The following is an 11304-nucleotide window of genomic DNA, read 5'->3' on the forward strand; positions in this document are numbered from 1 at the left end:
CCTAGTAACGGCCGCCAGTGTGCTGGAAAGACACATTAATGTGTATTAATGTGTAAGTGTGTTGAGTGTCCCTGTTCCAACCATCTCTTAAGAGATGGTTGGAAACAGGGAGGAAGAAGACAGGGGTACGGGATACCGCCGTGGCTATCCGATCAGCACTTGTTTGTGGTTACACCGTCAAGTAGACCGAGGCCAGGCACTCTTCCTTGTGCTCGGTGGGATGGCCAGAGACGACATTGTTTCCTGCCGCGGCCATTCTTGCTCGCCGGACATTCTCACTCACCGGAGGTACGACAGTCAGAAACACGTTGCAACCTGAATGTGATATATACATGTATAGTGAAGTCCCTTCTGCAATACATTTCACATACTTGTATGTGTACAAAAAATGGCGGGAGAACGAGTGTGTGTTTTGTTCACCGTCGAGGGCTTGGATGACGTTCCCTTCAGTGAGGATGAGGGTGTCGTCGGCGGAGGCGATCGGGATAGAAAGGGGGGGAAACGAGAGGGCGGCGATGGGAACGGCGGTGCACCGGGAGGGGCGAGTCTAATGGCCATTTCTGAGTTGTGAGTTGCTGCATTTTTCTTTGCTCAAGACCTTGTTTCAATTAAAAAAGCGTTTATATAATTTAATACTGTAGCGCACAAGGGCCGACTCTCAGCACCCGGCGCCTACCGCTACGTGATCAACTTTCCGTGATCAACTTTCCGTGATCAACTTTCCGTGTTGCCAAACCAAAGGCATCAACCCCTCCTCGTCCTTCTCCGGCACCTTGACGCCGTCAATCTTCGTCAAAACAATGTGATGGTCCTGCACATCCTCGGTATGCTCAATCGTGCAACTTGCCGCCACCATGCACTCTTCCTCCAGCCGTGTCCTATCCTCCTTCCCCAACGCAGCCCTCGTCACGTACCGCTCGGCAATGTCCTTCTGCCTTGTCGAAAGCGCGAACAGCCTCACGCCCGCCCCGACCCCGCCGAGCCCCGCGTAGAACGCGCTCGAGTGCCCCACATTGAAGCATATCATCCCGCGCGCCGCCGCAGGCACCGTGACGGACGTCGCCGTCATCGCCAGATCCTCCCCGTGCGCCGCGCTGGTTGACACCACCCACATCGCCGACGGCATCTGCCGCAGCAACGTTTTGGTTTGCTTGTCCAGTGGGTAGAACGGCAGCTTGGAGCGCGGTACGTCGAGTGCCACCGCCCGCTTGGCAAGGTACGTGTCTCGGTAAATCGCCTGCACGAATTCCGCCTCGCCTAGGCTCACCGCCGTTACCACCGCCTGTACCACGGCGCACCCGCCCACGACGGAGATGTTCTTCAGCGATAAGTCGGCCGTGACGCCTGTCTTGCGCTCGTCCAGCATCAGTGACGAGGATGATGATGATGACGACGTCGAAGGCCGCGGCGCGAGAAGCTCCACCCTTACCTGGTTGAGGGGGTCTTCCGCGACGAGCGACGCCCTTTTGAAAAACTCGTCATCCGTCACAAATAAGACCACCTGCTCCGGCTGCATGGAGCACCCGCGAAAGTTGTCAAGTTCAATCTCCGCCCCGTCAAACGTGCACCGGTAGTAGTTGGTCACTGTGTGGTGCCCAATATCAGCAACCGCTTGCTGCCGCTCTGCGGCGGAGAGGCCCTTCTCATCGCCGGAGCTCGTGGACGTGGAGTTGGGCTCGCTCCGCAGGGCGGGGCTGAAGATGTTTGCCGAGTAGAGGCTCTTAGCGGGTGCGTCGGGCCACGTGGCCTCGGCGCGGTCCATTGCGCAATACCCATACACGGTGTCCGGGTGGCTGTCGACGAGCTGCTGCAGAAAGGCCACGGCCTGCGGCAGGCGGTCAAACGTCATCGACGCAGTGGCGACGGCATCGGCGATGGCGCACGTCGACGCGGCGACGCACACCGACGCGACCGACATCTGGTTGGCCTTCATGACAGACAGCGTGTCTGCGCGCGCGATATGGTGGAAGCCGTAGCGCTGCACGGCAAAGTAGTCGCCCGACGTGGCGATGGCGGCGCCGTCAAGCTTGCCGGCGTTTGCGCGGTCGAACGCAAAGTCTGCGAAGAAGGCGACGTCGTCGTCGCGCAGCAGCTCGTCCATGGTTCCGTCCTTCCAGTGCCCGAATACGCGCTTCAGCGACGGCGGGGCCATGACGGCCGAGCGCCACGGCCTGCCGTCTGGGTGGTGGCCCTGCGCGCGGATATCGCCGGCCCAGTCCACGTAGCAGTTCGGGTGTCCAGCGTTGATGAGGGCGGCGACGAGCAAGTCAATCACGAATCCCTTGGCAATGCCGTCGACATCCACGATGGTGTTTGCGTTGCCACGCGTGACGGTGTCTGCGGTGCGTGAGATTCGCTTGCGCCAGCCGATGGCGTGCTTGTACCGAGCCGTCTCCGCCGGCAGCGGCGGGCGTGCGTTGTCGGCGATGCAGTTCTCGTACGCGCGTGAGATGACGCCAGTGGTGGGGTCGAAGCGGCCGCCTGTGAGGTCGAAGGCGCGGTCGACGACGTCGAACAGGGCGGCGAGGTGCGGCGAGAGCGGGCGTGGCTTGGCGGGCTTCTGCGAGTTGACGGCCGTGAGCTCGCTGGCCGGGTTCCACGCGTTGAGATAGGTGTGGGCGTGGGCGAAGACGTCGTCCGCGAGGCGCTGCACGGCGGGCGCGTCCGCGACGGTCGGGACGAGGACGGCGTACGGCATGGTCATGGCGACGCCGACCACGCGCGTCAGCGGCTCCGGCGGCGGCGGCGGCGGCGAGGACGACGCGCGCGGCACGCGCGAGACCTTGGACAGCGCGGACGTGGCCGGGCGCGACAGCGTCAGGCCATCGCTGTTGAGCAGGCCGTGGAAGGCGACGGCGGCCGTCGAGCCGGCGACCAGGCTGGCGGAGGAGGCGGTCTCGTGCGTCGCGACGGGGGCGGGGCGCGGCGGCGCGGGCTTCGCGGGCGCGGGCGCGCGCGCGGAGGTCTCGGAGCGCGGCTTGGAGGGAGTGCAGCCCATTGCGGATGATGGGGAGCGGAGGATTGAGGCTGGGCGCAGATGTCGGAAGGTTGGGACATGTCGTATAAAGGTGCAGGGGATAGCGGGAGATGCGGAGGACGGAGACGCACGACCGCGCACGAAAGGCGCAAGAAGATGTCGCCAATGTATGATTGTGATAACCACTGAGCAAGACTATCATATACCTTACATCTTTATTTACATCCAGGGAGAACCCGCTGACCAACGACATGAGGGAGGAATGACTGTCAGAGAGCAAAAACCAGCCTGTTAAGACACACCCTCAGGGACACACCCTCAGGGTGTGTCTTAACATGCCCCGTTTTGAGGGTGAAGGAATCACCACGGAATCACCACAATGATCGGCCTAACCGTCGACACCTGGCACACGTGGACACCGGGGCCTTTGTAATTGCGGGGAGGGCAACTACTTGTAGTGATTTGTATTTAGTGGCGGATGACAACAGGCACACGTGGACACAGGGGTTGAAATTGCAGTGGGAGCCAATTACTTTGGGTGCTTTGTATTTGGTGACCGAAAACCCTTTTCGCCCCGCCGGCTGCTTTGCATTTGTAGGAGAGACTCATGTTTACTGAAGAGGGAAGGAGCGACGACGGTGTTAAATACCGTGGAGGGGCTATGTACACGTGTAAGATGTAAGATACGACAGCATTCTTCATCTCTCTCTCGCTGCCCGCTGCTCCTCCCTCCCGCTCACCTTCACGCCTCTTCACGCCCCTTCTCAACTTCAACTTCTGCATTCCCGCCTCCTCCTTCTCGCCAACCATGCAGCCCCCTCGCTCCCCGTCTCCCGTCCGCCCGCCCCTTGCACTAATGCCGACCAAATGCATCCTTCCCCTCCCGCCTCCGATATAAGCCCCCACGATGACCGCCGTGCAACCCGACCACTGCCCCGGCCCCCACCGTCCCCCTCCTCCCCTACGCGATGCATCTCCACCCTCTTCCCCTGTCCCTGTTCGTCCTCGCGCTAATCCATTTCGCTTCCGCGCACCCGGATGCGCTGCCGTCCGACCGCGCCCGCGCCCTTCACAAGCGCAGCGCCCGCCCCGTGCGCCCCAACTACATCGTTCTCATCGCGCGCACGCCGGCCACGCTCTTCCTCAACGGCCTGCGCCTCGCCCACCTGCCGCGCCCGGGGAAGACCGCCGTACGCCTGCCCAGCCCCCTGCAGAAGAGCGACATCCTCACCGTCGTCGCCCGCGTCCGGCGCTCGCGCCCGGCCGTCATGGTTATCGGCCGCGCCGTCAACTCCGGCCCCATGTGGCGCGCCCAGTACGTCCGCAGGGCCGCGCTCAACCACAAGGCCTGGACCAAGAAGCTCAAATACGAGCCCGTGTGCGACTGGGCCGGCGCGAGCGTCGTCGACGCCGTGGGGGAGAGCGGCGCTAGCTTTATCTGGGCAAAGGGCAAGAGACCAAAGTATGATTATGTCCGCTTTCGATACGTTGTCGGTGGCCATGATACCAGCATGTGTCGACGCCTGAAAGCCCAGAAGGATTGGTCGCTTATCACCGTCGCCGCGACCGATCGCGCCTGGGTTTTTGTTAATGGTTTTCATGTCATGGATGTTTTGTCCAGATCCCAGGTCGCCAAGAAGCGCTATCCGTTGAAGAAGGGCGACGTCGTCGCTGTCAAGGCCATGGATACCGTTCTCAAATCAGGAGACAAGAAAACTCTTCCGCACGAGTTTGGGTTTGTTGTCGATGTCCACCACCGCGGCCGCCACATCACCACGCGCCCGCGCAAAGGGCCGTGGAGGGTTACCGCTATGTACAAGACCCCGGATCCCGCCCAGCAATTCGCGTTTATGAAGAAGGGCTTCAACGATTGTATGTGGGACCTGCCGGTCGCCCCGAAGAAGCCCCCGAGGGTTCGCGCCACGCCGTTTCCGTATTCGAGGGGCGCGCGATATGTTTGGGCCAGCAACGCCCAGCGCCCTTCCGCCATTGTCTTTGCGCGACTTATTATCGAAGGTGACGAAAAGCGCTGCCAGAAGTTAAACGGCCAGGGGTCGGGAGGCGATCTGAAAACATGCGCCTGCCGAGAGGTACGGTCTGCGGATGGTTCGGTATGCCACTACTTCATCGATTTTCGAAAGAAGATCTGCGACAGCCGAAGATGCGAACCCAAGTATGAGTGCACGAGCCAGGCCAAGGATTCTCTCATTTGCATCAAAAGATTTATTACGCACCGTATCGTGCCTATTCACGGGACGGAGACATGCAAGCTTGAACCGGATGAGCACTACATCTACGTTCCGTACCACAGGGATTAGACGGTGGATGGGATACCGTGTGTGGTCTTGAGGTGATGACATTGCAATGATTTTATTCACACGTCAAGCGCTCGTACCCGTTCCACACGCCGATTTAGAGGTATGCGATAGAGCAAATAAATCAGTCGTAACGAAGTTGGACTTTGTTTCCAAAGAGTACCTGTGTCTGCGCATCTTTCTTTTTCGCACCTGCAAGTCTTGACGTTTGGGGTATTCGAGGTTCTGCAAAGATCACGCAGCTTTCCGCTAAAGGCCAGCGCAGAGATGGTTTTCGCAGCGGAAGCAAGATGCCTCAATGTCGGCAGGGTAGCGCAGATATCTCTGCCGGGCAGAGATATCTGCGCTACCCTGCCCCAGCGTAAAAAAAAGATGTCCCAATCTCAGGCATGTTGATTTGTTTTGTGGGCCATCTGTTTGGAATCGGAAGTTCCATCCCGTAGTTCAGTCTGAAAGCAACGATTTCAATTTTTTGATCTGCCAAAAAAACATGAACTTTTTCAAATCACAGTGCCCGCCAACATTCACACCGATATTCTCATTACATCATCACGTCGGGATACATCATCACGTCGGGATGGAGCAAGGGGCAGTCCAAATTAACAGGATGTATGCTTGCCTTTCATTTTTTGAGTCTCGTCGTGTACTGTTTTCATAGTAGAATTTGGTTTATACCTCCGCTCCTGACTGCACATGAAGATTAGTATTAGTTAGAGAAAGGGGTATTTAGTTTTGAGGACATCAAACCGATACGGATCTCGTTTTTTTTTTCCGAAACTTACAGCGTATAAGATCTCTAGACGTATTATGATGGCGTTCGCCCTTCAACACAAAAATGCCAGGAAATCGTAGACGAGATATCAGTTTTCAAAGATCTAAAAGGGACATGAAACATGGAATTTTCAAAAGGCATTAGCAACTTGGAGCTGAAGTGTGCCAAAGAACGGTCCCATTTTATAGAGAGAAGGACGATCCTGTGGAGATTTGATTCCATATCTTGCGATTATCATGAATTTCACTCCACAAGGTGGAGAGGCTCAAGACGGAGAGGCTCGACCTCGCTCCCCAGCTCATTCGCGACCTATCATCCATATTTCCGCATGAATGAATATCGCACTATTTGGAACAGGCATCTGAAGAATCCTCGCTACCCCACCAAAACCTTTCTGCCGAACGCTTAGGCTCGATGGCGTTACCATGTTCTTCACAAATGTTCCTATGCTTGCTTCTTGCAGCATTGACTACATCTGTGGCTTCAAGTGAAGAAAGTACAACTTTGGAGGAGGCTGATTATCACATCAACAAAGCTTTTCTTCTTACACAGGAGGGAATCGATGTTGAAAATGTCATCGAAGGATCTTCGAGGATGTTTATCAAGAGACGTGCAACTCAGGTCGGAAAGCAAACCCTTCCTAGCAAAAGCAGGAAAAGGATTCCTTCTTGGCTTCTTGCGTGGTTCCGCAGGCATGAACAGGAGCATGAAAAAATGTTAATGGATGGTGAAGTGAAACATGCATGCATTATACCGAATCTGAAGCGTCGTAAGGCTTGTTGCAGTAAGAAAGTGAAATCAAGCAATCTAAAGAAGCGCCCCGAATTCAAATACTGGAGGCCTGAAATGGTTTCTCGGTGCTTGAGGTTGGTCAGAAAGCACTATGAGAATCTAAAAGAGAACAGTTTGATTCTCACGTCGTGTGCTGAGAAGATCCTGGAATTGGAACTTGAGGGTATCGTCCAGAAGCAGAACGAGCAGAACGACGACGACAACAACAACAACATAAACAGCAAATATCGGATGTCTAGCCGATTCGAAGCAGTTTTCGCGGGAAATGAATCCGTTGCAAATAACAGTGCTCGCATCAAAAGGAGGACAGGATATAATGCTATTCGCACATATCGAGAAGGAGAAAGCTTGGCTGCCTTCTTGATGGAAATGAAGAGGATTGAAATCATTTCAAACATGGAAATGAATTCTAACTCAAACTCACAATCAACTACACAGCGAGCCATCCGTGGGAAAATAGTGGCGAACCGAAACCAGGTCTTCGACGAGGAGCCACAAGAAGAGCAACAGAGAGTCTTCTCAAAGTTTATCTCCGCGTTTCAGGAGCAATATCAACAAAACCTTACTGGTGAATTCTACCACGGAGTCGAAGAGGAGTGGATGACTTGCTCGGCAGTAATAGCGCCAAACAATGCATCAGCAATGTACTGCGCTTACCTTAAAACTATCGACCCAGACGCCATGCAGCTAGGACGTGAACCTATTTTTGGATGGGAGGCAGGGCGGCAGGCTCACCTGGCGAAAGAAGAAAATGAAGATAGTATGGAATCCGTCGAGAGAAAGGTTAAAGAGGAAGAAGTTAAAGAGGAGGAAGTTAAAGAGAAGAAAGTTAATGGAAATGGTTCTAGACAAGCAGTTCAAGTGAACCTTTTTGGATCTCGATCTGCTTGCTCAAGCGCAGATATTGCTTATGGGTGCTTTGCGATGTGTTGTGACTCGGTTAACGCATATAGCTTTTTCTGTATGACCTATAATCTCGAATGCATTTGCTAGTTCCTCTCAACAGCGTGACACAAACCCCCAAAAGGCCGAATCGTTTCCTCTGGAGATCTTCGGCTGTAAGTGGTACCTACAAAACCTTGGAGCCGAATAGGTTTTTATGTATAGAGTGAGGCAGCGATATAAACCCTGTGCATTACATACGTCTCAAAATGGCTGATCGAAAAACGCAACGTAATGGCTTCTTCATAAATCTAAGTCGATCAAGACGTGACGTGGATTGGTAAGTTAGCAGAACGCCATGAGAGAACCATGCGACTACAACATCCCAATTTCGATATAAATGACAACTGGTTCAAAGATCTCGGTGAGGCTGGTGCCCGGCATCGCCTAATGTGGTCTTCTGGGCAACTGTAAGAAAATAACATGGGCTGTGTTCTAGCGTCTAGATGATGAGCATAAGCAAGCATATTTTGGGGATGATGTAGGAGCGAAGATATGAGTTTCCTACAGGTAGGCTTTTGAAATGTTGTGTAAAGAGCATATTCGGGGAGCGCATCCCTCCCTCAAGATGAGAGATGAAGATAAAGCAGGGTTTCAAGTGAGTCCTCAGTTTGTGTCCATGGCCGTTTGCAGTAAAAATTCAAGGAGAAGTAGTCAGCAACTTGTTTGGGTAAGAAAAAGAATCAATACACAGAATCAAAGCCTTCAGAAATATCCATGTACTGCAAAACGTATTGCAGAGAGGTGGCCAGGAATTTGGCCAATCAATAAATGATTCTTCGCAACCCTGTTTTCTGTGTCCAACCCACTTTTGTGTTTTCTCGATAAGTCACACTTCCCTCCCATCTATCTCCGGGTCTGCTTACGACCTCAAACGTCATTGTAGAGTTGGATAGGACAGGAATTTGCATCAAATGCTAAGTCTTCCACGAAATCGGTCGCCCAAACGAAAATTCTTCGCTGCGCGCTTTTCATCGGGAGGGAGATGGGCGTCTTTCGCCAAACATAACGCCGGACTACTACAGTACATAGGCTCTTTCAACCTTGCCAATGTCTTGTGTCACCACTTCATCTAGCCCTGTCCTCCTCATCCTCCTCTCTATTCAAATACAGCTAATCAACACTCTGGCCGACACATTGCCCCCTGCTCATCTTCAGGTGGTCAACTCGGCCAAGATCTTCAGAATACACTTGACCAGCAGAACAACCATGCTCCCGTCCAGTGGTTTACTTTTGTTGGCATTTTCGATATCGATCTACGCAGCGAGTGTACGTCAACCCGATCTTGTGAAAGAGAAGGACAACCGAACAGATGCCCTTTCCGTTCGGGCATCGGGCCGTAGGTGGCGTCATGGTTCTTCTTGGGATTATCATAAAAGTTCTCTTCCTTCTAACGACAGCGACGTTGAAGAGAGTAGTGAGAAGGACGACACGAAGTGGGATAAGGAATCGGACATCCCCTGGAAGGACAACGTCAACTGGGACTTTGGAGATTACACGACCTTTAGTTCGGACTCTTTCAACACCTCGGAGGTGGAAAACGATCATACGAAATGGTTTGACAGCAATTTGGCAGTCGACTGGTTTGGTTTCTTGATCTCAAAAGCCGGTATGAACTCAGGTAACTTCCACAAGTACACATTCAACGTGGTGTTCGCAAACCATTATAACACAAAATCAGAGTACACTCCATCATCTGCTGCCGCTCATCTGCAACTCAAGGAAAAACTGTGGGAACTGGAGCAACTCGCCCTGACGAGTCAATTGACGACGCAGAACTTGTCCGATTGGCAACCATTTGCCACGGCGCTGGCTTCGGCGTTTGCAGACGAGTACGCGGCAATGTCTTACGACCCAGACAGGAACCTGTGGATAGTATGTGGTTTTATCTCTCTGTCTGACACGTTCATTGTCCCGAACAACGTAGTTGCTCACATGTGTGCTTCAGCATGTTCGATCGGATTGGAATCACCGGTCAGAGATCCAGTTCTCGGCGAGGACTACATTCTTCAGTCTGATCCGTCTCGAATGATATCTGCACATGCTCGCTCATCTTCCACGGAGAAGAAAAATGAATCACAAGGGAAAGGTATCGTTGTTAAGGTCATATATGTTGATCTGACTGATTCCAACGATGCAAAAATGGCTAGTTGTATTGCGGAGACAGGGCATCAAGCCTGTACATCCTTTTGTTGCGCAAGTGAGTACAAGGATGCTACATTTTGCGGAGGGCTAGCCATGGATACTTGCCTATGACGTAACAGAACACACAAATAGCACAGCTGAACTGCAAGCACATCATGATTATGTCGGCATACATGAGCGAGTGAACAGTCATGCAGGACCGAGTGAACAGTCATGCACGATCCGTAATCAGCCATAAAAGCAGACGGATGAATTATGGCCCAATGATGAGATGTTCTGCAGAGAGGTGCGATGACTTGAAATAAACCATCCATTCACGAAGAAGCGGAACAAAGAGTTTCCGAACATCCTCGCTAATTTGATCTTGTAGCCGTTGAAGTAACGCAACTCGCACGTAGTGCATATGGTAAAGTAAATGCACAGCAACTTCGAGGAAATGACAGCGTAGACGTTTTCTTCCTTCCATGCCTGTGTACATCATGATGACTTTGGCTTCCACCCGCAACGCGAGACAAGCCCCCGCAAAACGTTGAAGTGATGAAATACCCTTCTCTCGTGCGGAATGAGGGAGGCCTTCTGATCGTGGAGGGGCGTCAGAGGTAGTCGATTTGTGGATCTCTCATTCTCACATGTGTGAGACTGGGATGGCAGCGAGCTTTGAAGGTGAAGAATGCGAGGTAGGCCCATGAGCTGTGCCCTACAACAGAACAGGAACGTCCGTGAGACAAATTTTGGCCTTTCATGGAGATGGAGCAGGTGCAGGGTGCCCCAGCACCCAAACTACACCCCAACGATTTACACGTAGCCACGAGTGACAAGCGCACACACGTTGCCACGTGGCATCATGGCAACACGTGGCATACGTGGACTCTGGCAGCAATGGATTCCGCGGCTTCATAAACCTTCTCTCCCTTCTACTCCATGCTTCTGCTTCAGCTCCAAAGGCAGGGTTGGAGAAATGACAGGGGTGTAGTATGTAAACACCGCACGACTCCTGCGCCGCTCCTGTGCCGGCTCCTGTGCCGCTCCGCTGCCCGGGCTAAACGCCATGTCCATGTCCATCGCAAACATGATGCAACATAGACCTTTCTACAGTACCCAACGGTACTGTATCTGCTGTTCTCTGTTCATCATCCCATAAACGCATCGATCGCAAAACAAAAGAAACAGTTATCCCTCTATGCTCTTGCTCGGTTGTTTTCTTTTTACAGTACTGTATCTGCTGCTCTCTGTTCATCATCACATAAACGCATCGATCGCAAAACTAAACAAACAGTTATCCCTCTATGCTCTTGCCCTCTATGCTCTTGCTCGGTTTATCCGAAAGCACTACACCTCCCTTGGTACGCCCGCGCGTTGCC

At 53.2% G+C, this 11304-nt stretch overlaps 3 protein-coding genes; 2 read left to right on the forward strand and 1 right to left on the reverse strand.

The window, feature by feature from the left end:
- The first annotated feature begins 48 nt into the window (after positions 1-48).
- On the forward strand, positions 49-628 carry CHC_T00000897001 (hypothetical protein). XM_005711156.1 is given in 2 exon segments: positions 49-438; positions 439-628. The coding sequence occupies 1 exon segment, from the start codon at positions 49-51 to the stop codon at positions 436-438; it is 390 nt and encodes a 129-aa protein (XP_005711213.1). The 3' UTR covers positions 439-628.
- Positions 629-700: 72 nt separating this feature from the next.
- On the reverse strand, positions 701-2704 carry CHC_T00000898001 (hypothetical protein). Its single transcript, XM_005711157.1, has one exon. The coding sequence runs from the start codon at positions 2702-2704 to the stop codon at positions 701-703; it is 2004 nt and encodes a 667-aa protein (XP_005711214.1).
- A 1784-nt stretch (positions 2705-4488) lies between these two features.
- CHC_T00000899001 (hypothetical protein) lies at positions 4489-5295 on the forward strand. Its single transcript, XM_005711158.1, has one exon. It carries the CDS (start codon positions 4489-4491, stop codon positions 5293-5295), a length of 807 nt encoding a protein of 268 aa, XP_005711215.1.
- The last annotated feature ends 6009 nt before the right edge of the window (positions 5296-11304 follow it).

The sequence above is a fragment of the Chondrus crispus genome, genomic scaffold (assembly GCF_000350225.1).
Source record: "Chondrus crispus Stackhouse genomic scaffold, scaffold_685, whole genome shotgun sequence".
Classification (NCBI taxonomy): Eukaryota; Rhodophyta; class Florideophyceae; order Gigartinales; family Gigartinaceae; genus Chondrus; species Chondrus crispus.